The sequence below is a fragment of the Notamacropus eugenii genome, chromosome 6 (genome assembly GCF_028372415.1).
Source record: "Notamacropus eugenii isolate mMacEug1 chromosome 6, mMacEug1.pri_v2, whole genome shotgun sequence".
In the NCBI taxonomy this organism is placed as follows: Eukaryota; Metazoa; Chordata; class Mammalia; order Diprotodontia; family Macropodidae; genus Notamacropus; species Notamacropus eugenii.
In genome coordinates, this window is record NC_092877.1 from 365,390,266 (window position 1) to 365,418,194 (window position 27,929).

Sequence of the window (27,929 nt, forward strand, 5' to 3'; positions counted from 1 at the left end):
TCAGTCATGTCTAATTCTTTGTGACCCCATTTGGGCTTTTCTTGGCAAAGATACTGGAGGGGTTTTCCATTTCCTTCTCCAACTCATTTTACAGAAGAGGAAACTGAGGCAAAAAGAGTGAAGTGACTTGCCCCGCGTCGTTGCACAGCTAGCATCTGACTGAGGTCAGATTTGAACTCAGGAAGACGAGCCTTTCTGACTCCAGGCCTGGTTCTCTGTGCCACCAAGCTACTCAAAACTGGAATGGATTGCTTTGGGAGGGAGTGGGTTTCCCTTCACTGGAAGTCTTTAAAATAACACCTAAAGATTGTTTGCTTGTATTCATTGTAGTAGAAGGGGGATGGATGACATGACCTCAGAGAGCCTTCATATTCCAAGATTCTGTGATTCAGTGACATGGTTTCAGTCTTCAAGTATTTGAAAGTAGCTTGGTAGAGAGGTGATTTATTCTAATTGGCCCTAAAGGGTAGAGTTATAAGTAATGGGCAGAACATGGCAAGGGGTAGAGGCTACTCTAGAAGGCAAAATATACATAGTCAATCATCCCAAAGTGAAAAGTATCCATGGGAGGTGGTGAGCTCCCCCTCACTGAACGTCTGCAAGCAGAGACTACATGGCTATGCATCAGGTGGAGTGGGCATTATTTGGGGGGGATGGGTCTGTCTAAATGACCCCTGAGGGCCTCTCCCATTCTGACACCCTGTGATTCTGTGAACATGCCAATTTTTAACCTACCACTTCCCAAACACTTTCTATTTCTTCCAATTTGGCAAACACTTATTAAGTGCCTAGTGTATGCAAGTCCTGTGTTGGTGCAAGGACAAATCTAGATAAATAAAAAAATAAGACAAAACACTTCTTCTCCACTATGAGTTATCATTCTACTAGAATGTTAATGAGGCTTGCTTCCGGTAACATTATTTTACATTACCTGAGCACCCAGCTGGACAGCAGGGAGAGGGACTGAAAAGCTCCCTGGGTACCAGGATAAAGTCATCCAGGGAAGAAGCCCCAAAACACATAGACCAAAACAGAATAATTCCAAATTGATCATATGTGGGGAAAAGGAGTGAGCTAATCAAACTTGTCAAGTCCAGCCCACACATACCCAACAAACATCTCCTACATGTTTTAGTTCCATCTTAATCAGCCTAAAGGAGGATCCAAGAACCTGCCAACTCACAGACCAGATTTTCGGCATTCTTCCCCTTCCTCATGAATGGCAAATGTGTTGTTGGCTCTGTGGTTCTCATTGACTCTCAGCCTGTCCACCACCTCTCTCTCTTCCTCCCAAAAGCCCACACCATCTTTCCTCTATCAATCAGGAATAGGCATAGATCAATCAGGCTGATAAGACAATGCCCCAGTTTCCTTATCCATTCTTAAAATGCTGGCTTCATTGGAACTCAAGGTTGGGTTTGGTCCTGGGGAGAAAGAAGGACGTGGAGGTGGAGGTGGAGGGGTCAGTGGCTAGGGGCAGGGTAAGCAGAGGGAAAGGCCATGGCTGTGGAGTCAGAATCTCACCTTTGACTTTTCCTACCTGAGAGGACTTGGATAAATCACTTAAGCTCCTAGGGCCTCAGTTTCTTCATCCGTAAAATGAGGGGGGCTGGAATAGATGAGATCTCTTCCAGATTTAGCTATACGATCATAGAATAGCCTTTATAACAATAACTTGCATTTACATAGCACTTAAACATGTCTAAAGTGCTTTATGTGGGTGAGGTGACTCAATTCCCATCACAACCATAAGCCATTATGATCCCCATTTTACAGATGAGGAAACTCAGGCTGAAAGTGGCTAAACTGGTTTGCTCAGATTTGTGGGGCTAAAGTGTCTGAGGCAGGACCCGAACTCAGGTCATCCTGATTCCAAGTCCAGTGTTCTATACACTGTGGCCCTTAACTGAGTTAGACCTGGAAGAGGTTTTAGACTCATCTAGTCCAGGGGCTTCTTTGCCTTTTTTGTTTCATTGTCCCCCCTTTGGCAGGTTTGTGGGATCCAGAGAAACCTTCTTAGAATCTTGTCTTTAAATACATCACAAAAGACAGCAATGATATTGAACCTAGTTGTCAAAACATGACAAGCTGCTGTTCAATGGTTTCAGTTGTGTCTGATCCTTCATGACCCCATTTGGGGTTTTCTGGGCAGAGATACTGGAGTGGTTTGCTATTTCCTTCTCTAGTTCATTTTACAGATGAGGAAACTGAGGCAAACAGGGTCACACAGCTAGTAAGTATCTGAGGTCAGATCTGAAGTCAAGTCTTCCTACTCCAAGCCTGGTGCTCTATCCACTATGTAACCTAGTTGCCCCCCCCTCCCCAATATGGCTAACAACTCCAGCGTCTTTGCAAAGAAAATCCCAAATGGGATCATGGAGAGTTAGATATGACTGAGCAACTGAATGACAAATTTACAGAAGCTCTGAACTGGTGCCAGCCACCCATTTTACAGATGAGGTAAGAGAGGCCCAAAGAGGGGCAGTAATTTGCCCAGGGTCAGAGCTGGGGCTACAAATGAAAGTCTTCTAACGTTAGGTCCCCATAAAGCATTGGAAGGCTGGGATGAAGATTTTCCTCTGCTTCTCCTCCTGACTTACCTACCATTTCAAAGGCGAATTCATTACCATCTACAACACACATATACCCCTAATCCTTCTTGCAGCCTTCATCACTTCCCTTAAAAAACTGCTTACTGTGGACAAGCATTCCCACAGAAGAACAAGTGTTCCTCAGCCTGATTTGTATCTCAGATGACGACAGACATCACCTGACAACTCGAAGTGGAGATGAGAGTCCGTGACTTCACAGAGCAGGAGATGGATGCTCTTGGTTTAGAGTCAGACTTTTCACCCCATTGAAGCCTCAGGTCCCTCCTCCTATCTTCCCAATCCAATTGCCCTTGAGGCAAAGGGTTGGTTCTTTACCAATTGCTAACCAAAGACACATGTGAGTTGAGGCATTTACCTCAAAGCTATGACTATGACAGGGCTAGCAAGACTTTGTCCCAGGAGACCACGCAGGTATGGGATATGCTTCCTCCATGGGGACTAGCACCGTCTTCCTTTGGGGTCCTGCACCATAGCCAGGATCCTGTAGCTGTGATGCTTCTCTCCTGGGATGTGTTTTCCCTCTTAACCTCTCCAGGGTTGGGGGGGCCACATGAATCCCTCTCTTGTCATGGCTGCACTTGCATTTTCTTTTTCTGCGGCTCCAGTCAATCAGCTGGTTTTGAACCAACTAGAGAGAGATCTAGTCAAGGTTCCAAGTCGCTAAGCACCAGCATCTATCTGAGTGAGGAAGCAAAAACTGCAAGGTGGTTCTCATCCAGGCTCACACTAGAGCCGCTCACCACTGTTTTCCACGTTGCTCAAGGACAAAGTGCTTACTTCTTATTAAAGAGGGAAAAAATCTGAGAATAAATTAAAAAAAGTCCTTTTAACCACACTAAAGGGGAAAACAGGTAGTTTGTTTCATCAATCCCTTGCTCCACTCATCCTCTGTATTTGGGTTAGGGAAATGGATTCATAGGATTGTAGAGGTAGAAGTGACCTCTGCTGTTCAGTCATTTTTCAGTCATATGTGACTCTCCATGATCACACTTTGGTGTTTTCTTGGCACATATACTGGAGTGCCTTGCCATTTCCTTCTCCAAATTATTTTAGAGATGAGGAAACAGAGTCAAACAGGGTTAAGTGACTTGCCCAGGGTCACACAACCAGTAAGTGTGTGAGCCCAAATTTGAACTCAGGTATTCTTGATTCTAGGTCCTATCTGCTGTCTACCTCCCCTAGAAGTGCCCTTAGGGAGCACTGATTTCAATCTCCTTATTTTGTGGATGAAGGAACTGAGAGCTGGGAGGTGCTCAAGTATAGTGGAACTCATCAGTTGTCTGAGGTCCATTCTCTGAATCTGTAGAAGAATGAGGACTGGACAATATGGCCACCATGGCCCTTTCAGGCCCTAAGGCTTATGATTTTGGAAGCAGAAGGCCTGGATTCAAATCCATACTCTGTAATGTACTACCTGTCTGATGATCATTGGGTAGGTCAACTAACCTCTCCTCATCTGTATAATGGAGACGAGAGGAGGCTGGCCTTTGAGAACCTCCCCCAGCTCCAGACTCTAGTAGCCTCCCTGAGTTTGAATAACTCGGCCCAGGACACAAGCAGTACTTGGCTGAGTTAGGATTCAAACTCAGTTGCATGAGTTAAATTTCATATACTGCACATGTACCTAGAAAATAGGGGCTACTTTTCCTCCTCTTCCAAGACAGAGAACAAACATTTATTAAGCACCAATGATGTAGTATCAAACACCTTACAAATATTCTCCTTTTTGATCTTCACAATGACCCCAAGAAATAGGGACTGTTATGATTCCCATTTTAGAGTTGAGGAAACTGAGGCAGCTAGTAGTTAAGTGACTGGTCCAGGGTTACACAGCTATTAAGTGTACAAGCTTTGAACTTGGTCTGCCTGTCCTTTCTATCCTCTTTGCCACCTAGTGGTTTGTTTCTTACAACCAATTAGCCTTGGTGAACGATTTCTTATCAATGCTTTGAATCAAGATCCTTTTGGATTCTCTCTGAGTAATTAAAAGTTCATTTTAAATGGTGCTGTGCCAGGACATTAACTTACTTCATTTAATATATTAATTTACACTGACAACTGAATATATGCCTCTATTAAAGTATTAAAGATTTATTATCAACCTACCTTGGGATGAATGTTATATCTCATTTGTGGATTAATGAATGTAAATACAGAAGGAAGTCTGTTTCTTCCAGGGGTTAAGATTTGGCAGGAGTGTGGCTCTCTAAGCATGATGGTCCCATGACTGTGGACCAGTGAGCTAATAATGATAGTTAGTGCTGAGTACTTCACATATATTGCTTTCACTGATTCTCACCATAGTTCTTTGAGGTAAATGTTATTATTTCCCCCATTTTACAGATGAGAAAACTGAGGCAGACAGAGGTTAGGTGACTTGCCCAGGGTCACCAAGACAGTAGGGGTCTGAGGCCAGATTTGAACTCAGGAAGAAGAATCTTCTTTGATTCCAAGCCCAGCCCTCTATCCACTGCACCACTGAGCTGCCCAGATTAACAAAGGTACTCTAGTTCAACATTTATTAAGCACCTAGTCTCTGTGTTTGTCCATGGTTAGACTCTGGGTTCAAGTCAGGGTCCAAATATTTGCTTCAACAGAATTTCAGAGTCAGAAGGTACGTCAATATCCTTCTAGCCCAACCTTTTCCTACCTTCCTCCGACATTTGTAACTAGTGGTTATCTAAAGTACATGAAGACCTTTAGTGAGGGGACTCCCCCCGTTCTACTTATGGAGTGCTCTCTGAGTTAGGGAGTTGTTGACACTGGGCCACCATTTGTCTCCGTAATTTTCACTCCTTTCTCTCTCTGAGTGAGCCTGAGGAAAATGTTATGTTTCCCACAGGATTTATGTACATTTAGTCATTCACATGCATGAAATACATTAGTTTTATGCTAAAAATATTCCTAATAAGACTACATTGTTTGACTTTCACTTGGCAAATGGGGGTCAGGGATAGGGGAAGAAGCACAGTTGTCACTTTCAAATAAAAACATCTTGGTCAAGGTAAAAAGCTTGGTGAACTAAAGTTTAGCTTTTGAAAGTGATTTCTCAACAAAAGGTGAGAGGTGTTATTCTCTCCCCTGTGGCACCAAGAAACTGTTGCATGCCCATTGGCCATACCCTGACAAACTGTCTTGGCAGGCTGGTTAAACCAGGTTGAGGGTAACCAACAGACCTCAATCCCATCAGTGAGTCAGGGGGATGCCTGTCCCAAGCACCTGAAGACGCCCCCACAGATGGACAAGAACAATTCATTCCAACAGTCATGATGGCAGCTGAAGCAGATGCTGTGGAGGGCTTAGAGCTTGGTCAGATCTTGAAGATGCCAAGTTCATCCACTGCATCCCAGACCATCACCAGTTCTCATGACTTTTGTCCTGCCATTGGACTTGGATGACTCAGGAAGAAAAAGCGAGGCTGACACCTTTGTACAGCTCAGCACCACTTACATACAATTCCTGTGCAAGTCAAAACATTACCCAGTGAGGTCTTTGGTCCTCTTGGAAAACAAAGGATCCACATCAATCAACAGGAGGGCAGGTGTCTAACGTCCACTGAATGTCTGTAACTCCGTAGGTCATGCTTCTTTCGACAATGCTGGCTCTCAATGGAATGGTTTATCTGACTGCTGTTGTCTTCATTAGAGATTGTTTAGGCTTTTTGTTTTTGGATGAAGTCTACAATTTCATCAGTATAGGGAGCCCTTCACTCATTCAGCAACTTAGTCTTAGAGTTACCTGGGGGCATTGACTTGTCCAGGGTCACACAGCCAGAACGTATTGATTACAACTCTTCAAACGTGGAACAGGTCCAGGAATAGTGGGTCCCTCCTCCTCGCTGGTTTTCAAGCAGAGACTGGATGACTACTTTTAAGATAAGTTTTGGTGCTATGTGCCCCAGTGGAGAGAGAGCACTGGACTTGGCCTCAGGAAGACCTGAGTTTAAATTTAGCCTAAGATACTAGCTATGAGATCATGGGCAACTCACCTAATCGGTCTACCTCAATTTTCTCACTTGTAAAACAGGGTAATTATTGCACTCATCTTCCAGGGGGGTGTTAAGGAAATTAAATAATGTTTGTAAAGTACTTTGTCATCCTTAAACTCCCATATAAATTCTAGCTTTTACTATGATTATTATGGAGATTCTTTTGGGGTATTGATTGGGATCGATGGTCAGTGAGGTTGCTTCCAACTCTGAAATTCCATCATTCTGGGCAAAGAAATAGTTCTTTGAGCTCAGATCAACTCAATGTTTCCCTGAAGTTGTTTGGGGAGGTGGCTGCAATGACCTTCTCTGCAGTAAAAACCACAGGATGGAGAATTTCTCCCTCAGAAAGCAAAGGGGAAGAAACATCACCAAGTCTACTGTTGAACAAAAAGACATATCCTATGAAACAAATTTTCAATTTTTATTTTACATATTTATACATAAAACGTTCCAGGGAAACTCTCTGAATCCAGCTGAATGTTAATAGCACATCTAAAAATGAAGGTCAGGTAGTCAACATTCACAAAATGTTGAAAACTGATTAAAATATCCAGATGACAGAAAGCTACAACTTCACGACGAGGCAGGCAGGTATGGTTTGGACTTGGATAGCACCGGCTTTGACAGCTTCTTCTTTAGAGTGAACTACAGTGAGGAGTAAAAGTAGGCAATGGGAAAGGACGGGTTCCAACTGAAAGTCTCTAAACAAATAAAAAATAAAGTTAAACTACCCTCTGTTCCCAACCATAGTTTGTAACAGCATGGCTACTGTACATTTTCTTCTCATAACTGTATTTTATTAAAATGCCGGCTATTTAGTGGCACGAGTTAAAATTAAAATAAATTAAGAAGCAAAGGCCAATCACTGGACATGAAGCTTCGGACATCATCAATGACTAACACTGATTTTTTTTTTTTGTTTCTTGGTGCACCCTTCCAAGGGTGTATCCACATTTCATGACCACAGAAGCACAATAGTTTTCGAGCGTGGTCTCCTGGTGGGGGCTCCGGGTTCATTTTGCTGGCATTTTCTCGGCCAAGTGCTTCTGCTGGCTTTCAGCATGTCTGTAAAATTAATCACAAGATTCGTTATTTTAGCTCCAAGAGGAATAGTCTCTGCTGCTCTGATTTTTCAAGGATGGTACCAGTTAGACAAAGGGTCAGATCAGCTCAAGAAGAAATACATTCCCAAGAACAGCTAAACTGCAGTCTACTCAGGTCAATTCACGTTGTGGAATGTTTCTATTTCAAACAATTAACTGTACTTCTTGAATAAGCAGCTAGGTAAATTGTGGGGTTCTACCCACTAATTAGGGTGTCTGTAACAGGTTCTTTACCTTTTTTGTGTCCTGGCCAACTTCTGGCAATCAATCTGACGAAACCTATGTACCCCATGTTTTTAATGAATAAATTACACAGAATTACTAAGGAAATCAATTATATTGAAATATAATTGTTAAAAATATTTTTAAAAGCTAAGTTCATACACCCCAGGTTAAGAACCTCTGGTCTATAACCTAATGGTAAGAAGGAAAGTAATAGGATGTCTCTAAGAATGAAGGGATGTAGGAAAAGTTCTATGGGGTGGGAGGGGTTGGTCATTGGGAAATTCAATAATATTAAAAAAAAAAAACCAAGAAGACATTTACTTTGGTGGGGGATGGAGGGAAGAACAAGGAGAAAGAACCTTAAAAAATTGTATTGCAAATAAATTAAATAAGCCAAAAGAATCAAGTAGCCTAAGATACATGACAGGAATATGAGGTCAACACATAGCCTTACTTTTATCAAGATTAATAATCATAATGATAATTAACATTCATGTATTACTTTAAGGTTTGACATAACATCTCATTTGAACCTCTCATCTTAGTGGCTCCAGTGGCTAGAGACTGGGCTTAGAGCCAGAAAGACCTGGGCTTGAGACCTGTCTCTGACACATCCTGGCTGTGTGACATTGGGCACATCACTGACCTTCTCATGTTTTTACAATTTACAGTACAGATCCCAAGGTCAAGCGACTGCATCTAGATCTTCTTGACTCCAATTGCATTGTCAAAGTCATTACTGAATTCTGATTCTAATTATATTCATTTTAATATAAACCCCCCCCCCCCATCCCACTCTCCCATCCCCTTGTTTCAGGTCTCTATAACAGTTCCAAGAGCCAAGAATGATCTTGTCATGCACACAAGCAATCTGACCAGGAGGCTTTGCTCTGGAGTGTCTCCTGCTCAGGAAGCCTCTCACGTGACCAGGGAGCCTAAGGCTGTCCAGTCTGACAGCAGGTTGAACAGCGGGCACAGGAAGGCAGAATGGCCAAGTTCAAGACTTGCCTCATGCTAATAAGCACTAATTAAACATGTTGTTTGGAATAAAATGTGCCCAAGGATAGCAAAACTCAATGGATTCACCCAGATGGTTTTTGGAAATGGCCAGGCTGGCCTGAGAAGGGAAATGCAAGCTCTCCTCTGTCCTGGGTAAGGAGACATATTCTATTGCCCAGCTTTTCAATGGCTAGGGAGGGATTTCACAGATGGTGTTGAACTGGTGTGAACCTTCAATGGAACAACTTTAGGGAGATTGTCTTTCACATAAGGAAGATGGTGATGCCCAAAGTCTCTCTCACCCATGGCTCTTGGGGCAATAACAGATCAGGACAACAGAAGCTAGAAACCAGGCAGAAAAATGGGCAAAGACATTGGCCACCATACATCAGACAAAGACACCTGGAAGGAAAGAACGCTTCCTTTATCCCATCCATTCCAATGTCCCCTGAGTGTGCACATAGAGCCCATTTTGCTGGACCTGACTACTGAAAACTTGCTTCAGGAAACATAAAGATGCCCAATGAACTACCATTTCTGAGGCTTTGGTGTCAGGAAGTCAAGATAATAAGCATGTAGCAAGTATCTACCACATACAGGAATTGTGCTAAGCTAACAGTGACTTAACCAATTCAATTCAACTCAATTCAACAAACATATAGGACTGAAGATTTAGACCTGGAGGAAATATCTGAGATGGAATACAATCCCCTTATTTTTATAGATTAGGAAAATGGGGCCTAGAGATGGTTAGTGACTTGCCCAAGGTCATATAGCTAGTGAGTATCAGAGCCAGGAATCAAAGGAAGAACCCTTGTTCCAGATACAGTGTTGTTAGTTCTCAACACCAAAGGTGATGTACCCTTGACACACACACACACACACACACACACACACACACACACACACAGAGAGAGAGAGAGAGAGAGAGAGAGAGAGACAGACTGTGTTTAATTTTTGAGGGCAGTGGTAAAGGTAAATGGGACAGGATGGGAAGGTCTTAGAAATCTCCCAAATTGCATATTTACTTAGAGTCAGAGTTAGCTGGGGAAATGTTATACTGAAAACGTTGTAAATACCATATTTATTTCCCCAAACTTACTTCCTCCCATCCCTATAGGAGAAAAATGCATAGCCCCACCCCAGTCACCCCATATAGCAATGGAGATACTACATTCATTGGGAATGGGGCAATTTTAATGTTAACATTTTAACATAAAGTCTTCTCTCATGAAAAGCTCAATTGCTGAATCCTTTTCCTTGAAATCTCATCTCAGGAGCTATCTCCTCTGTAAAGACTTCCCTGATCCCCTCTCCCTCCTCAAATATGCACACAGTGTCTTGACTAGATCTCTGCTTGCCAACCCTTCTCCCCCATATCCCCACATTGTATTATACTTATTGTATTTGTCACGTTACCTCCCAATGAAATATAAGTCCTTGAGAAAGAATTATTTCTTTATCCCCAGTGCTTCGTGAATTTATAATTATGTATTTATCACATTATATATTAAAGTTATAAATTATTGACAATTATGATATTAAAATATAGTATGATGACACATAATATATATTTAAAATATAGCATAATGATATAGAATCATAATATATGATATTAGAATGCACTAGAATAATTAATGATAGGCAATTATAATATATAATATTAAAATATAGCATATTACATACAATATTATATACTATAGTATAATAAGATATATTAATGCTTAATTAATTTATCATAATGATGAATCCATAATTACTGTTATACATATATAATAATATAATTAATAGGTTTGTTGAATGGAATTGAGACCTTGCTCCTATTTGTCACCAGAGGGTTTCTATTTAGCTAAACGGGCACCTCTGCCCCAGTGCCACTGAAACAAATACTTTTAGCTGGTGGTCTCTCCAGTGCTTTCTGCTGTGACGTGAGCATGAAATATATTGCAATTATAAACGACTGAGGAAGAATCCGCTTTCTGAAATTAAAAAATGCTGTTTCTGTTGAAGCATATGAAGAAGTGGTCTTTATTGTCACTGTCAGATGCATCGGTGGTTGAGAGTTCTCAGACACACGTGCACAGACATCTTTTAGAAGGTACAACCACCCTGGGTGCTGGTTAAATTGGTGAGACTGGCTTTGCTCTGAGGGAAATTCACTCGCTGGATGGTTTTATGGCATGGTAAAAAAAAGTATTATTATTAACAATAGCAATAATAGTAAGATTTGTAAAGAACTTTACGAGTATTATCTTGTTTGTTCTTCACGATAACCCTTTGAGGCAGATGCTGTTATTAACCCTATTTTACAGTTGAGGAAACCAAGGCAGACACAGGTCAAGGGTCATTCATTTAGTAAGTCACTGAGTCTAGATTTGAACTCAGGTCTTCTGACTGTAGGCCCAGTACTCTCTCCACTGCACCACCCAGCTGATTCAAGGTCAGCTATTAAATATCTGTGTCTGGATTCGAACTCAGGTCTTCCTAGTTCCAGGTTATTAAAGGGCTATTAAAAATTTTTAAAAAGATATAATGACCTTGAGGTTCAGGGTCTGCATTATTTCCTTCTCAGCATCAGTCTGTAGGTTTCCTTCCGCTCCCTTCAAAGGATGACTCAGGCCTCCCGTCCTTCAGAAGATGCACTGCTAAGATGCCCCTACTTCTCGGTACTCTCTGGACACATGTTCTATCTCCCCCATCCCACCCTGGAAGACCAGAAGCTCCTGTGGGCAGGGTCTCTCTACTTCCAGCACCTGGCACAATGCCTGACCTCTAAACAAGGAAATGTTCTGCCAATAAAATGTAATTGATAAACAGGAATGTTTGTGGTTCTTGGTCTATATTTGTGCCATAAAATGGAGGCTCACTACCCATCTGGTCAGGCCATTCTTTGTACTTGCGTCTCCAGTGCCAAACACAGTGCCTGGCATGCTGTTGATATTTTATAAAGACCTGACTGATTGAGAGGAGGGATTCTACTTTATCATGAGGCAGCATGGTGGTGGATAGAATTGGAGTCTGGGAGATCTGAGTTAAAATCCAGCCTTGGTCAACTACTACCTGTGTGACCTAGGGAAAGTCATTTAACTTCTCCCTGACTCAGCTCCTTCATCTGTAAAGTAACACCTACCTCCCAGGGCTGTTATGAAAATCAAATGAGAGCATATTTAAAGTACTTTGCAAATCTCAAAGAGTTAAAAATAGGTGTTTTATTATTATTATAATATCCTGGGATTTAACACAAAGTCACAAGAAGGAAACTAAGACAAACTTTTCTAGATTTTGCCATTAGAGATGAAGCCACGAGAAGTAAGAAGTATATAAAATGAAGCCTAGTGAAAATCTGGACAATGCTATGCCAAAAGTCTTTGGTTATCTTCATTATTTTTACAACTTCTTCTTTAGTCTTTCAGTATCTCAAGGATCTGGGCAACTGTAGGTATGAGGACTGACTCTGTAACTTGTCCTGAGGAATTGCTGGGGCCCAAATCTCCATCACCCTGCATATGAGCAAACAACAAGTCCTTTGAATCTGCCCTAGGCTGGTCTTCCAATGCCGAGCCGACAGTCCTCTGCCAGGCTAGATTGGTCCTTGAATGGTGAGCCTACAGCCAGACTAGATTGGTCCTTGAATGGTGAGCCTACAGCCAGACTAGATTGGCCCTTGAATGGTGAGCCTACAGCCAAACTAGATTGGCCCTTGAATGGTGAGCCTACAGCCAGACTAGATTGGCCCTTGAATGTTGAGCCTACAGCCAGACTAGATTGGCCCTTGAATGTTGAGCCTACAGCCAGACTAGATTGGCCCTTGAATGGTGAGCCTACAGCCAGACTAGATTGGCCCTTGAATGGTGAGCCTACAGCCAGACTAGATTGGCCCTTGAATGGTGAGCCTACAGCCAGACTAGATTGGTCCTTGAATGGTGAGCCTACAGTCCCCTGCCAGGCTAGGCTGGTCTTGTAATGCTGAGCATTCGGTCCCCTGCCAAGCTGATCCTTGAAACCTTCTTCGTAGCATAGAACCTTCCTCCATGAGTACAACCTTTAAAAATCCAGGATGTTCTCCATACCACCACGAGGCCCTGGAGCAGGTTGTTACTGGAGTTGTCATTATTAGAAAAATTAATTTAACACGCTTGACGTAGTCAGAGAAGAGATACCACCCTAAGTGCCCCAAGCATTATTTTTGTAGTTTTTTTCTCTTTCTTCCCTGAGAGAATTCTAGATCATGTAAATTAATTAGATGGTGCTCTTGACAAATGTTATATTTATCTTCCCACCTGGATTATGCAAACGTCTCCTAATTGGGCCCCTAGCTTCTGATCTCTCTCCTTCCCAAAGTAGCCGATGCATAAGAGAATAAGCCCCATAATGCCTTTCAGCCTGAGTGGATCCCTCCCTGCTCAAGCACTGCCCCCTGCCTCTTGGGCAATGCCCATGCTCCATGGGACAGCATTAAAAGTCCTTCCCAGCCTCCCTTTCCAAATTCACTATCCATTACTCCCCTTCACACAACATTTTCCTTGACAAAATGAACTACCTATTTCCTGCCTCAGCATTTTTGCCCAAGCTGTACCCAATGCCAGGGATGCTCCCCCTCTTTAAACTTGCTAGTCTCCCACACTAATCCCTCTGTTATCTCCCCTTGTTCTTGGTGCTCTCATTCTCCCTGGATTACCAGGTCTATGTGTTTCTGTGCTGTTTTCCCTGACCCCAATGCTTTCTTTGTGCTTCTGGTGCTTACAACAGAGTCTGGCACAGTGGCTGGTACTTAATAGGTGCTTGTTGGATTAGATTGGATCTGTAGATCAAAGCTCAAAGGGACCTCAGAAGCCTCGTGGTTTAACTCCTTCATTTTACAGGTGAGGAAACTGAGGTGAACAGAGGTGTGAAGTGACTTGCCTAGAGTCACGTATTTGTAAGGGTCTGAGGCAGGATTTTAATTCAGGTCTTCCTGACTTCAGACCTAGGACTCTAACCACCATACTACCTAGACACCTAGTCCCAGTCCCTCATTTTATAGAGGCTTATAGAATAGTGGCTTGCCCAAGGTCACACAACTGTAGGTGCATAGCCAGAAATGGAAGCCGGGTTTTCTGTCTCAGCTCCGGGCTCTTTCCACTACTCTTTGCTGTCCACTAGTGCCGCCTGCCTGGACCTTGTGAGAAGAGCTAGACCTTGGCTAGGAGACGGGAGGCCTGGGCTTTCAGGCTTTACTCTGTCGTCCTTTGGGTGTCTGGACAACTTTATTCTTTTCTCAGATGTGAAGTGAAGGGCTTGAGTTAGCGAGGCGCCAAGTTTCTTTGTGGTGGCAGAAGCTTGTACATCTGTAGTGGGGCCATCTCAGAAACTCTGCCTCCTCTTCTAGACCAGTCAGGCTAGGGCCTTGGGGAAGGACCCGTATTATACACTGCCCAAAGGATCTTTTACAGTGTTTCACTCTCAAGTGCTCCCTGAGGTGGTGATCCCTCTTGTGGGTGAACTTAAGAACTGTGCCTTCTGACCAGCTTTGACCTAGTTTGCTTGTGACTGAGGGAGGGAGGCATTTGTCACCCCTTGGCAGGGAGGCTGCTGGAACTTAAGCCAAATGAGAGACTCTGGTTTGTGATTTGCCACATAGGGACAGCAAGCTGTCAGCAGGCACTGGACCTGGGAGAAGTCAGGGCTCTTTCCAAGACTACTTCCTAGGCATGGGGAAGGAGGAGGGGGAGAGTGGCCCCCATGGCCTTCCTGCATGGACTCAGGGCCCCTTCCCCACTGGGGAGGGGCTGCCTAAAAGACTGTGATTCAGGGAAAATGGAAAGAGCTTTTGTGGTAGCTAAAAGCGCAACGCATTTAGTCAGGACTGGGAGCTGAAAATGGCGGCCGTGGAAGGGATGTTTTTTATGGGGTCTTTAAAAAAAAGATCTGCCACTTCTGTAGAAAAATAGCCAATATTCTCTCTCTGTCTCATTCATACACACATGCACACACACATGTCCTGAGCAGAGTGGTATAGTGGCCAGAGCATTAGACTGGGAGTCAGGAAGACTGGAGTTCAAATTTGGCCTTAGATACTTACTAGCTATGTGACTCTGGGCAAGTCACTTAACCCTGTTTGCCCCCAGTTTCCTCATTTACAAAATGGGAATGATAATAGCACCTACTTTCCAGGGTTGTTTTGAGGATCAATATGATAAATGTTTGTAAAGTGCTTAGCATAGCACTCAGTGCTATACAAATGTTAGTTGTTATTGTTGTTACAAAAGGAATTCTGAGATTCCCTAATCTAATCCAGGCCCAGGAAACACTGAGTAATCAAGTGCCTACTGTGTGCCAGATACCATGTTAGGTACTGGGGGTTACTTCCTACCAGAGGGGGCAGTGGTGAAGACACCCCAAGTCCATAGAACACATGCTGGAAATTCTATCACTGTCCTCCACACTCACCTAGTCAAATCTTCTATGTCAACCAGCATGGCGTCTTGCTCTGTGTGCAATTCATCTCGGATGAGAAGCAGCTGCACCAATTCTTCATTCAAGCCTGGGGCAAAGCAAAGAAACTAGAAGTGAAAAGGTAAGTAAGCCTGGAGCCCCTGACTCCTGTTCTCATTTCCCAACCAAACAGGACAGAATGGAATGGCCGCCATGTATCAAAGCCAGAGCTTTCTGAAGGCTTTGCTGCTCTCTATCCCCTAGCCTCTGACTTCTGCTTTCAGCATGAAGATGTCAAGGTAGCCAGAGTGGTGTGGCTGGCCAGGATTCCAGGGAATTTCCAGGATGATCGCATTTTAAGTTGTGTTTGACATTGTGTTTGACACAGTGATCCCTTTCTAATATTCCACTCCCTTAAAACAAACAGATAAAACCAATGAATGACAGTTAGGCAAATATATATCTGTTGGGAATGACAGAGCATATAATATCTCCAACTTATAGTTGGTCAGGTCTTAAAACAAGAGTCAGGAAACATTTTAAAATACAATTTTGTTTAATTTTAAAATGTAAAAACCATTCCTAGCTTGTCGGATGTAGAAAAACAGGCAGTTAGAAGTACAAAAATAGTCAAGGGGCTAGATTTGATCCTCAGGTCAGTTTGCTCACCCCTTCCTTAAAAGTATAGAACCAACATTGATTATTGCCATGGATGTGAATTTAGTGAGTTTTTAGAATGCTTCTTCATTGACATTGTTTTAGTTAATTTGATTGTATAAAGAAGGCTGTCTTCCTGCCAGGGAGGCTGCTCAGCCCAGCTTCCAAGGTTCAGCTCAGACACTTTCTCCTCCAATAAACCTTCCCAGATTTGCCCACCTGCTAAGTGATTCTCTTATCCACTTTTAAATTCTTTCCTGTTTATTCATCTGTGTTGGTCCTCTTCCAGAACGACGGACAAACAAACTCATCTGCGTACATGTAGAATATCAACTCAGTCAAGTTCACTCAGTAGAACACCAGTTCCTTGGGCTCTTTGGTCTCCCCAGTCAGGTTCACTGCATGCTACCAACTGAACGCTTAGTAAATGCTTCTGGGGTGGAACTGGATTCTTCCTGACATAGTTAACTATTAGATTTGAAATGTATCAGAGTAGGTGCAAGTATGCCAAGAATGTCAACAATTTACACGTTCTGTCTGCTCTGGACACGTCAACAATTTACACGTTATGTCTGCTCTGGACACAGTAGGCACTTAATACTGTCCTGGGTTATGTTGTCTGATCTAGTATAGTGTAGTCTGGTCTGGCCCACAAGGGTATGATGTGGTCTGATCTGGTCTGGTCTGATCTGATCTTGTCTGGTATGATCTGGTCTAGTCTGGTCTGATGTGTTGTGGACTGGTCTGATATTTCTTATTTTTATAATACATGTGACCAGTTCCCCCAAACAGGAAACTCTATTCCAAATAACAATGTTGAAAGAAAAAGAGTCAGGAGATTAAAAAAATTACAGTGCCACTCAAGTGGGAAAAGAAATTTCTATTAAGAAAATGGCTTGTTAAGGGGGAAGAAAAAAGGTTAGAATTTGGTTTAAATTTTTACTTAAAATTTTTAATTTTTTAAATTTTTAAAAATTTAATTACTTAAATTTAATTTAATTACTTAAAATTTAAAAACTAAAGTTTTCAAACCAACTGGTGTTTGGAACATCATTGTTGCTCTTTTGCCTTATTCATTCTTAGAGGGAACTTGTTGACTCTTCTTTGCAGCATCAGGTAAGAGACCAGGATGTAAGAGGAAAGGTGTTGGGCTTTCTCCCTCTGAAGCCATATGGCCAAAGGGCTTTGGTCCTCATCATCTGAGTTTATTCTTTCTGGTTTTAGGTGAAGGGAGGGAAGACACCAACACCTTGTGAGTTCAAAGGGTCCAAGATGGTGCTTTAGCATCCTGGAATTCCAGGTCTAGGTTCCAGACTCAGTGAAACAATAATGCTCTGAGAAGTGAAGAGTGACCTTCAGGGCTTTAGTCCAGTAGACATTTAGAAAAGGACTCATCCAGCAGACTCTGGCTTTGGTGAGACCAATGCTATGAAGGAATTGAGTTAAATTATGAGCCTACTTCCCACTGGAAATCAAAGTGGTATACGGGAGAGTATAGCTTTGATATGTTCCGGTGGCATATTGGCATGTTTGTTCTCATGTCTTTGAAGTAAATCTCTTCTCTTGTAATAGCCATCCGATGTTAAATGGTTAAATGGAACTGGGTGTTAGTCATTGGCCCCCTAACAATGCAGAAAACACAGCTGGTGGAAGCTTGAGGTAATCTCAGTAGAAAAACACATCATCCCCCTCTAAATTCTTCTGGGTACCTTAGAATCCTGAGGGCCAGTTGAGGCATCCTGAATCTGAGAGAGGAACACAGTGATTTTGTAGGCCTGGGAAGAGAAGGCCTGGCTGGGATAAAATTCTCATTTACCGGTACTACTCAAGAGATGATTTACCCGGGTCTTTCATTTTTGGATATTCTAGTTTGTGGGATCTTGGAACAATTGGAAATCTATATCTATATTGATAAATGACTGCAATTGTACAGCTGGTTTTTCCAGTGCATGTACCTTATCTAGATACGTTGGTTTGAGATGATTCTGCAAACTTTAACACTGGTTGATTTGTTGAATGTTTTAAGTCTCGTTACTTGCTATGCTCCTGAATCCTGGACAAGTATTGATGTGGAGTCTAATATAAGAAATATGGAGGCTGCATCACTAGAATGTTCCTATCTAGTTGGGAGAGACAAAAGAAGAATGCAACTTTCATGATGATTGTCTGAGGCTGCTGTATCATGCCTGATGGTCTTCATATGACCCACTGCTCATAATGCTTAGTATCACCCAGGGGAAAGATGCCTGTAGTCAGTCTTCCAGCAAGAATGATGTTACAAAGAATTAAGAAATATCAGATTAGTGCTACCATCTGAAACTGGAGCTACAGCAGGAAGAACTTAATTAGCCTCTTGGGAGAAGGTATGCCAGAAAGAAAAACAACAGCAAAGACCTGGGATACAAGCTACATCTCTGGGAATAATTCCACCCTTTATGAAGTAAGAGTCATGTGTGCTTGTTTGGCCAGTGCTACTGGAAAGGATGGGTAAGTGGCATGTTTTTCTCTTTCCATAATGAGAATTCTCCCGGGAACAGTAGGGTTTGGACTCAATAGAACTAGGCTTGTAAGACCTCAGTGTAGCAGGGGGCCCAAGGAACATATGGACCCCTGGAGTCCCAACTTCAAATATGCACCACCATCTAAAAAGTGGTGCATAGAATCCCAGGCTTTCTTAACTTTAAGACAGATCAAACACCACCTTCTTCAGGAGGTCTTTCTAGTTTTCTCCTCTAAGGTTACTACCCATCTACTCTTACACATCTTGTTTATTTACATGTTGTCTTCCCCACTGGGAAGTAAGCTCCTTGAGGATGGGGACTGTTTTAGGCTTTGTTTGTGTCCTTATAGTTTGGCACAGACAGATTGGTCTGGCTAAAGTATCAAGATCCCCTGAAGGAAAGAATAGGGGCATCATGTGCCAAGAGAGGGAAATGATGCTCTATGACCATCCGTCTTTGTTGTCCCCCCATATTAGGAAGCCTCCTGATGTCAGGGACATGTATCTCCCACATTTAGAATAGTACTTTGCACATAACTCATTCATTCATTCATGTGTATCTAGCACAAAGCAAGAAAATAATAAATACTTGTAAATTGGTGACCTGCTTCTAAAATTATAAGTAACATCGATGTTAATTCAAGATCCAATGTAACTTGAACATCCCACTAATAGGAGTTATACTAAAGAAGAAGGGGTTGCCACTGGAGGTAATGGGTTTTCCTTCTTTGGAGGCCTTCAAGAAAAGATGGCTACTTGTTGGGTGGACTGGAGCTGGGATTCTTGGACAGGCATGGGTTGGACTAGATTGGCCTTGGAGACCCCTTCCAACTTGGAGAGTCTATGAACTAGAACCTCATGTGGATCCTTCAAAAACTATCAGATATCAACTTTGCGATCTCAAGAAAAGCAAAGAAATGAACCGTGAAATGGTGAACTGTACTTTAAAGCTCTTCAGTGACTAGAATTTGTAGTAATTTGTTCTCTATGAAGAAACTGCAGATTATTTTTTATTAATTTAAGGAAAGAAAATCATTCCCAGATAGAGAAATGGCAGCTTTATTTACATCAGTTTTATAGAACCAAATTTTTTTTTCTCTGAACTCCAAATAGTTTACTGATGTAAAGAGATAGGGAGCAGGTTTCATCATCATTTCTCTGGAAGTGGGCTTGCCAAAAGCATTCTTCTCATATTGCCTTGATGACAGTTCTCAAGTATTTAAACATTTTTCTTTACAATACTATAGACATTGTAGGAGCTCTTCTCCTGGTTTTTTCACTTAACTCTCTATGAGTTCATACAAGTCCTCCTAGGGTTCTTTGAATCTGTGCCTTTTAGTAATGCAAAAAACCATTCCATTCCATTCATATGCTAGAACTTGGTTGGCTATTGACCAACTGAGAGAACCTTACTTTTACATTTTTTGCTACATCAAAAAGTATTGCTATGAAAATGTTATGTACTGATAGGAATTTTTCTTTTTTCTTTGTACTTTTTGGGGCATAAGCCCAATAGAAGTACTGCTGGGTCAAAGAATATGTACAAGTTAGTGACCTTTTAGACCTAAATTCCAAATTGCTTTTCAGAATAGCTGTACTAATGCATAGCTTTCTCTCTTAATCCCTTGTTTGGTCAAGGACACTTAATCCATAATTTTATCTCCTAATCTATTTTTATCTAGGTCAGGTATTTTTTGAGGCTGATTGTGGGCTACGGTATGCAATGTTGATGTGAACCTAACTTCTGCCACACTGTTTTTCAGTTTTCCTGACAGTTTTTATTGAATAATGAGTATTCTCCCAGAATTTGGGAGCTCTGGTTTTTTCCCACTCCATGCTATCATGTTCATGTGCTTCTGCAGCATGTTTCTGACCTGTCCCACTGATCTACTTTGCTATTTTTAACCAGTACTAAATAGTCTGGATGATAATTGCCTTTTGCGACTGCTCAATTCTTTTTTATTTTTTCCATTTTTCCCGTGAAATTTTTGATCATTTGTAATTTTGTCATTATTTTTTCTAGTTTTATAAAGCAATCCTTTGGTAGTTTGGGTAGCACTGAAAAAATAAATTTAGATAATACGGTCATTTTATTGTATTGATATGGCCCAATCACTAATAATAAATATTCCTCCAATTGTTGAAGTTATTTATTTTCATTTCATTATTGTTCAGTTATTTTCAGTTATGTCTGACTCTTTGTAACCCCATTTGGGATTTTCTTGGCAAAGATACTGGAGTGGTTTGCCATTTCCTTCTCCAGCTCATTTGATGGATGAGGAAACTGAGGCAAACAGGGTTAAGTGACATAGGGTCACACAGCTAGGAAGTATCTGAGGTCAGATTTGATCTCAGTAAAGACTAATCTTCCTGACATCAGGCCTGGCACTCTATCCACTCTGCCATCTATTTCCCTGGCCCAGACTCCAATCCTCCACTTGTTCTTATGCCCTTTTACCCCCTCGTAATTATCTGTCTACCAAAATTGAAGTTTGCTTTATTTTGTGGCTATGGTCCCTCCAACTTTATCTTTCCTCTTAAATTTCTTATTATCTGTCCTTAACTTGTTTCCTTCTTTAATTGAATGCTGTAATACAGTAAACTCTCTCTCTATCTCTCTGTCTCTGTCTCTCTCTCTCCATCCCTCTTTCTCTCTCTGTCTCTCCCTCTCTCTGTCTCTCTCTGTCCCTCTGTCTCTCTCTCTCTACCTCTGTCTCTGTCTCTCTCTACCTGTCTCTGTCTCTCCCTCTCCCTCTGTCTCTCTCTCTCTGTAACTCTCCTTTTTTTGTCTAGATAAAAATGAGGTGAATGTTATTTCTGCATCTCAGTCCTTCTTACATTGTGCATATTCTTCTTACACACCCCAATTATAAGAAATAGTAAGTATCGCATCTCTCTTCCTCATTTCTTCCCTACATTCATATATACTTCCCTTTTATTTCCTCTGTTAAGGTCATCAAAACAGAAAAAAACCAGCTCCCAGTCCCTCTGTTTTTTCCTGCTGAATCCCCACTGTGACCTCTGAAATCATTACTGTTGTGACAGAGTATTTATCTCTTTATTTCTCATTATATCATCAGTATTGTGGAATTATCTTCTTCTGGGTTTATATCTTGGATGTATCTTGATGGATAATTTTTCTCAAAAATATTCAGTGAAGTTTTTTGGGTTAATGCATATCTCCAGCCTCAGCTCTTGATTTACGAATTTTTGCCAGGAAAGCCTCCGTCTATGCTCTTACATGAGGTGGTCAGGTTCTGTTTGGCTCTGACCCTACTTTCCTGGGCTCCTGTCTCTGGCTTCCACTTTTGCTGCATTTGCTCTCTGAGTATTGTTCAGGTGCCAGATACCTGGTCACAGATTTGTGGTTGGCTATCCCTGTCAGGGACCTATTGTAGTCTACCACCCCCTGAGGCTCTCCTGGTTGAGAATTTCATGCCATAGGTCCATGATCTTTCGTCCCCCCTCAGGAGCTTCCCTAGTCAGAATTCTGCTATGGGCCCATGATTTGTTCATCTGATTTTGTGCTGGCTTCTTTGATAGATCCCATCTTTCAGCAGCCAAAGCTTCTCATTTTGTTTTTGTCTTGGGTTGGATGAAGGAGCTTTCTGATATTTCTCTTTGGATTGCTTGATCATTGGTCAGTCTGTGGATCCCTTTTGTGGATCCCTTAAGTCCATGGGTCCCATTGAGATTTTCATATTCTCATCATGGCCAGAAGTCCCTATTCTCTTCATATGAACACCTAAGTGGGTACTCAGACATTTGTCGAATTACTATGAACAAAGGTATATATCTATGTTATCTTCATGCTCCGTTTTAAAACATTCAATACTTTGTCACATGGCTAATTCAAAGCATAATTACTTATTTAGGTGTCAAGTCATTTAGTAGATTATAAGTTCTAAGAAGATCAAGACTGTGGTCTATCTAAACATCTCTCTGCCAGTACCTAGCACACTGTACTGTATTAATAAGTGTTTGTTGAATTCAACTGGACAAAACGATGTATCTTATACTTACTCTCTATTTGGGAGTGGAGATCATTGACTATCACTTGTAGCTGCCCAATGGTCATGTCTCTCAGGTCAGTAGGTTTTAAACTTCTTTTCATCAAACATTCACTTATATGAGGCATGTGTGGCAGCTAAAGATTGGGGAGAAAAGGAGAAAAAAGACTTAAATAGGACTGCTTGATCAATCAGCTGTCCCAAGAGATCCACCCATCATCATCATCATCACCATCATCATCTTCATCACTATGATCATCATACTCATATTCATATGACATTCCAAGGCTTATAAAGCACTTTCCTCTCAACAATCCTATAAAATGGTTGATCAAGATTGTAATCCTTATTTTGTAGATAAGGGATTTTGAGACTTAGTCATACAAATAGGAACTTGGTGACATGGGATTCAAAACTAGACTTTGTACTTACAAGGTCAGGGTGCTGTCCATTCTTCCATAAAAAAGGAAGAATGTTTATTGCTATTTGGTTACTATTAATTTAGGAAGTATACTTTCAATGCATCTCCATTTATGTCTTTTTTAGTTAAGAGTGCCCTGGGCCAGTGAGTGTTTAAGTGCCTTTTGTCCAAACTACTTTATAATAGTTCTTATATCAAAAACTTCCTGATTGGCTTTTAGTAAAATATTATTAAACTGGGAATCTTCTAAAAGGACAGATCTAGGAATATAGAGTATTTCAAGGTCTAACTATAGAATCGAAAGAGTATCTAGAGCTCTCTGATGCGTTATAGAATAAGGGTTGGAAATATGAATTATACAAATAAGGAAGTTGATATGGCCATGCATTTTTATGAATTTATTTGGCATCTTGGTACTTTACTGAATCTTTTGATTGTTTTAATTAGCTTCTTTGCTGAGTCTCTGGGGTTTCCCTAAGGAAAACATTATGACATCAGCAAAAAAGAGATATTTTTGTCTTTTCTTTACCTATGTTTATGCCTTTATTTTTTTCTCATATTATTGCTGTTAATAGAATTTCTAGACCTATGTGAATAACAATGGGGAAAAGGAGCATCCTTGCTTTACTCCTGCATTTATAGTGAACGTTTCTAGTATTTGCCCCACTGCAAATAATGCTAACTTTTGACTTCTGGTTTACGAGTAAGCCATTTTTAAGAGACTAAATTTCAAAAATTCTTTTGGGTTCAAAAATTTCTGAATATATGGCTAATATAATATAGGCAAGCCAATTAAGTCATACATATTAAGAAAAATTCAGCAAGAAATACAAATATCAAGGACACTGGCTTAGGAGGAGAAGACTGGCTGAAAATAATATGGGGCTTTGAACTAGTGTTTTAATCTCTCTTGGCCTCAAGTTTCTATCTGTAAAATGGAGTAGAGAAGAGATTGGATGTTACTGTTTCCAAGGTCCCTTCTAGTTCTAAAGGTCCTCTTTCTAGTGTCAGTTTCCCTTTTGAGAAATCTTTTACTTATAAAGTTATTGTATAGAAAAAGGCAGAGTCCTGGGAACAAAAAGAATCATAGTGACCTGTTTCTCAATGACATTGGGTACTTTTCAAAAAAATGCCATCGAGAAATCCAGGATTGTGTAACTCTGAGTAGGGAAGGACTGAGATGACAAAGGCTGCTCAGCAGCTTTCTAAAAGTCTGCACGGGCACTTACAAGATCAGCCACTGGCGATTTTTTCCTGTTTTGCTTCTCCACTTCTACTTGCATCTTGGCCATTGGTTTGGCCATAGCGAGTGCCATCTTGGCCTCTGCCTGCAGCTTCCTTTGTCTGGTGAGAAAGTCCATGTCATCCAGGGACTCCGACTCTTCTTCTGTTGTGTCTCTGTCAGAGTAGGAAGAGCTCTGCTTGCTCTGTGGGGTGACAAGAAAAACAATGATGAACTTCTTTCATTTTAACTTGCTCCAGGAAATGGACACCAATAGAAATAGCAGAATCTCTCTCTTCTATTCTATGACAACTTTGTAGGTCAGAATGCTCTGGGTTTGAATCAATGTTCACTTTTCCACTCATGTATCTCACTACATAGTTTTGGTGTCCTTGGTGCTGAAGCCAACCCCCCAGATGCCCTTTCAGTCAGTGCCAGGAGCAGAAGGAAATGAAGCTTTCTGATTTCAATATCAACAGGATATGAGGGAAATGATGCAATGAATTATAAGAGAGACTTGAATTTGTAAAATTAAAGTTTCCTTAAGCCGGCTTTTTTTTTTGAGTGGCCAGACAAAACAAAAAGAATCAAAGGGCCATTCTGAAATTTAATCCAAAATTTATGCAATCTGGGGCACAGCAGAGAGGACCACACTTTGTGAAATAAATGAAACTGCAAATGTTAACATAAATGACATTAAATGGGCAGAAATGAACCAATGATCTTAGCATCTGATCATCAATGGAGAAAATCACCTTCAAATAGTGTCTTCCCAGGCATTCAGTGCTCTGCCTTCTCACTTCCCTCTTCTGGATTTTTCATTTCCCTTTAAGACTCAGCTCATGGACTAATTTCTATATGAAGTGTTTCCCCACCTTGCCAGTTATCATTGCTCTCCTATAAAATGACTTTAATTGACCTCCTATGCATTTTGTATTTGTGTATCTTTGTACCAAGAACCAGATCATAAATTCAGAGCTGGAACAGACTTTCCAGACCATGTAGTCTAAACTCTTCCTTTTTATTAAGGAGGAAACTTGCTCAGTAAATGTCAGAAGTAGGATCTGAACCCAGGTCTTCCTGATTCCAACTCCAACATTCTACTAACCTGATGATCTTTTTGGTGGCAATTAATGGCGGTTGGAGTTTGTACTTACAAGCTTACCTGGGAAGAAAACACTACCTCATAGATTTCTTCCATCAGAACATTCAGCTTGCATTTATTTCAAAGTTACTGCATAACTTTAAAACCTCATTTGCACTTTTAATGTACCATAATTTCTTCCTTCACTAATTATAATTTTCCAAGGAGCTTAAAACATGTGAGAAATTTTACCTGATTTTTCTGTCTCAACTCTTGTCTCCCCATGGACTAGGTAGCTTGATAAGCTCAGTAAGAGGACACATAGGGAGTCAAACATCTTCCCATGGGTGTCCATACCATGGTTGTCTTACCATTGGTGACAAAGGGGTATCCAAGCTTGTTTCCGTCTTACTGTCATCTGCGTCACTGTCTTTGTCACTGCCACTGTCGTTCACAAAACAAATCTGCAAGTTCATCCCACTTTGTAGCCTAGACCAAAAAAAAAAGGCACAGTGATTTGTAACTTCGTGGTTTTCTTCTTCAGCTGCAATCAAATTACTTCCTTGAGAAAAAAGTTTTCAGGAAAGTATTTCCAACAGAGGCAGTAACTTGAGAGTCTCTGTGGTTAGACAGAGACAAAGAGAGACAGAGAGAAAAAGAGAGAGAGAGACAGACAGAGAGAGACAGAGACAGAGAGAAAAAGAGGGAGAGGGAGAGGGAGAGAACCTTGGAATCAGGAAGACCTAGGCTAGGTTTAATTGCTAACACACAGTAAATGATTGACCCTGGATAAGTCACTTAGCTAACTGTTTAATGTGCCAGGCAACTCTCTAACAAGTCAAGATGACTTGTTAATGGGCATCCAAAAGAAATCATAAATTTGGCCACCTCTCTTGCCTCTTGCTCCCATCTTCCCCAAAGCAATAACATTATTATTGTTTAGAGTGTCTTAAATAGCATCCAGAGTCAGGAGGCATCTGGGGTTGAGTTCCATGTAACTGCTGATTTAGTTGTGTGATTGAGGGTAAGCCATGACCCTTACTTTTGTGTTAACTGTGTGTTAACAAAGTGAAAAAGAGGGCTACATTTGGAATTAGGAAGCTTTAATAGCTTCAAAGTACACTAAAGGATTCTGGGACACTACATATATAGCATATGTTTCACAAACCTCAGAATTGGCAAACATCAGCCATTGCTCTTGTTTTATTTTCTAAATTCTGGTAATCTATTTCAGATATTTTTTTTGTGAAATGAATGGGAAAAGCCTCACCTTCCATCAGCTTGCCTGGGGTTGGAGCCATTGAAACACTTTCTAATTGATTTCTACCCCCAGCTGTATTCAGATCTGCTGGCGTCCTTGGAAGGACAAAGATGGCTACTAGTTTGGATGCTTCCTTGGCTCAGACTCTACAGTCCCACAGTAGGTTAGATACAACTAAACACCCCAGGGCGAATGCCGCCTCACCCAGAGGAGAAAGCCTTCAGGAGGAGAACACAGATAATTGCCTTTTCAAGTAATTTACAATAGGAATGTCTTAGGGGCTTTTGCTGGAGAATATTTGCCAATCACCACCACTGGGAGTTTATTTATATCCTTTTGGAAAAAAACAACACCACAAGTGCAAGGGAACCACAACCCAGGCAGTTGGGTCTGAAATGGCAATTCTTAACCTGGGATTTATGAAATCCCTAGGGTTTCATGGATGGATCTAAGGGAGTTCATGAAGTTAGATGGAAAAAAAGACCACTCTGTATGTTCACTAATCTCTAACTGAAATGATTTTGAAACATTCTTTTGAGAAGGGGTCCACGGGTCTCATCTGACTGCCAAAGGACTTTGACACACAAGGTCAAGCCCTTGGAAGTTTAGTCTCCCAAAGTAACTAAAACTACATCTGTAGCATGGTACTGTCCACATGCACATGTAAGCCCCTACCAGGATCTAATTCTGGGGCTTAAAGTGTGTGTGTTATTCTTTAAGAGTGCTGGATTTGGAAGCCTGGGTTCTATCACTTACTACCTATGTGACCTTGGGCGAGTCACAAACTCTCGGGTCCTTGGTTTCCCCATTAAGGGCTTGCACGAGTTATCATTGAAGGTTGCTTCCAGCTCTAAACCTGCAATCAATGCTATTTGATAATTAGTCGAAAAGAACACTTCCCTTAGTACTACCATTAGCGCCATTCTATATGTGATCTTCAAGAAGGGAGAGGAATTAGATGTGTAATTTTATTGATATCAGGGATTTCTGGGTAAAGGGATTCCTACCAATTCAGGGAGTCAGCTTTCTGGACCTTTAGCCTTAGAAAGTCACCCAGAATCTTGAAAGGTTAAGTGATTTTTCTCAATGTCCCACCATAGGAGTCCAAGATGGAACTTAAACTCAGGTCTTCCTGGCTTCATGGCTAGTTTTTAACCACTACACTGCTGGTGTCTCATGAACTTCCCCCAGCTTTCCAAAAAGTGCTCATTGAACTAATCTGAGCCAGGTCACAAGGTCCAGAGGGTGGTGGGACTGGACTCCCACTAGCATTACTGTCTCTTCTCTATGGCCAGCAATAGCCTGTCCCATACATAGGAAACTTTACTCTCAAATAGCATAGATGCTAAAGTGCCAATTCTCACAGACCCCACTTCTGAAGCATTAAGGAACAAATAAACATAAAGCCATCCAAGCTGCCAGGCCACACA

The 27,929-nt window shown here is 41.4% G+C and overlaps 1 protein-coding gene across 8 annotated transcripts in view; it reads right to left on the reverse strand.

Annotated features, from left to right (window-relative positions):
- Positions 1–7,005: 7,005 nt before the first annotated feature.
- SCHIP1 (schwannomin interacting protein 1) overlaps positions 7,006–27,929 on the reverse strand; it is a 200,360-nt gene continuing 179,436 nt past the window's right edge. For all 8 annotated transcript variants that reach the window (XM_072618613.1, XM_072618614.1, XM_072618615.1 and 5 more), the window contains 5 exons: positions 25,610–25,727; positions 24,162–24,359; positions 22,525–22,648; positions 15,360–15,453; positions 7,006–7,668 (listed from right to left, as the gene is read on the reverse strand). In XM_072618613.1, coding sequence (XP_072474714.1) covers positions 7,617–7,668; positions 15,360–15,453; positions 22,525–22,648; positions 24,162–24,359; positions 25,610–25,727 — 586 coding nt within the window. In that variant the 3' untranslated portion in view covers positions 7,006–7,616. The remainder of the gene's footprint in view (positions 7,669–15,359; positions 15,454–22,524; positions 22,649–24,161; positions 24,360–25,609; positions 25,728–27,929) is intronic.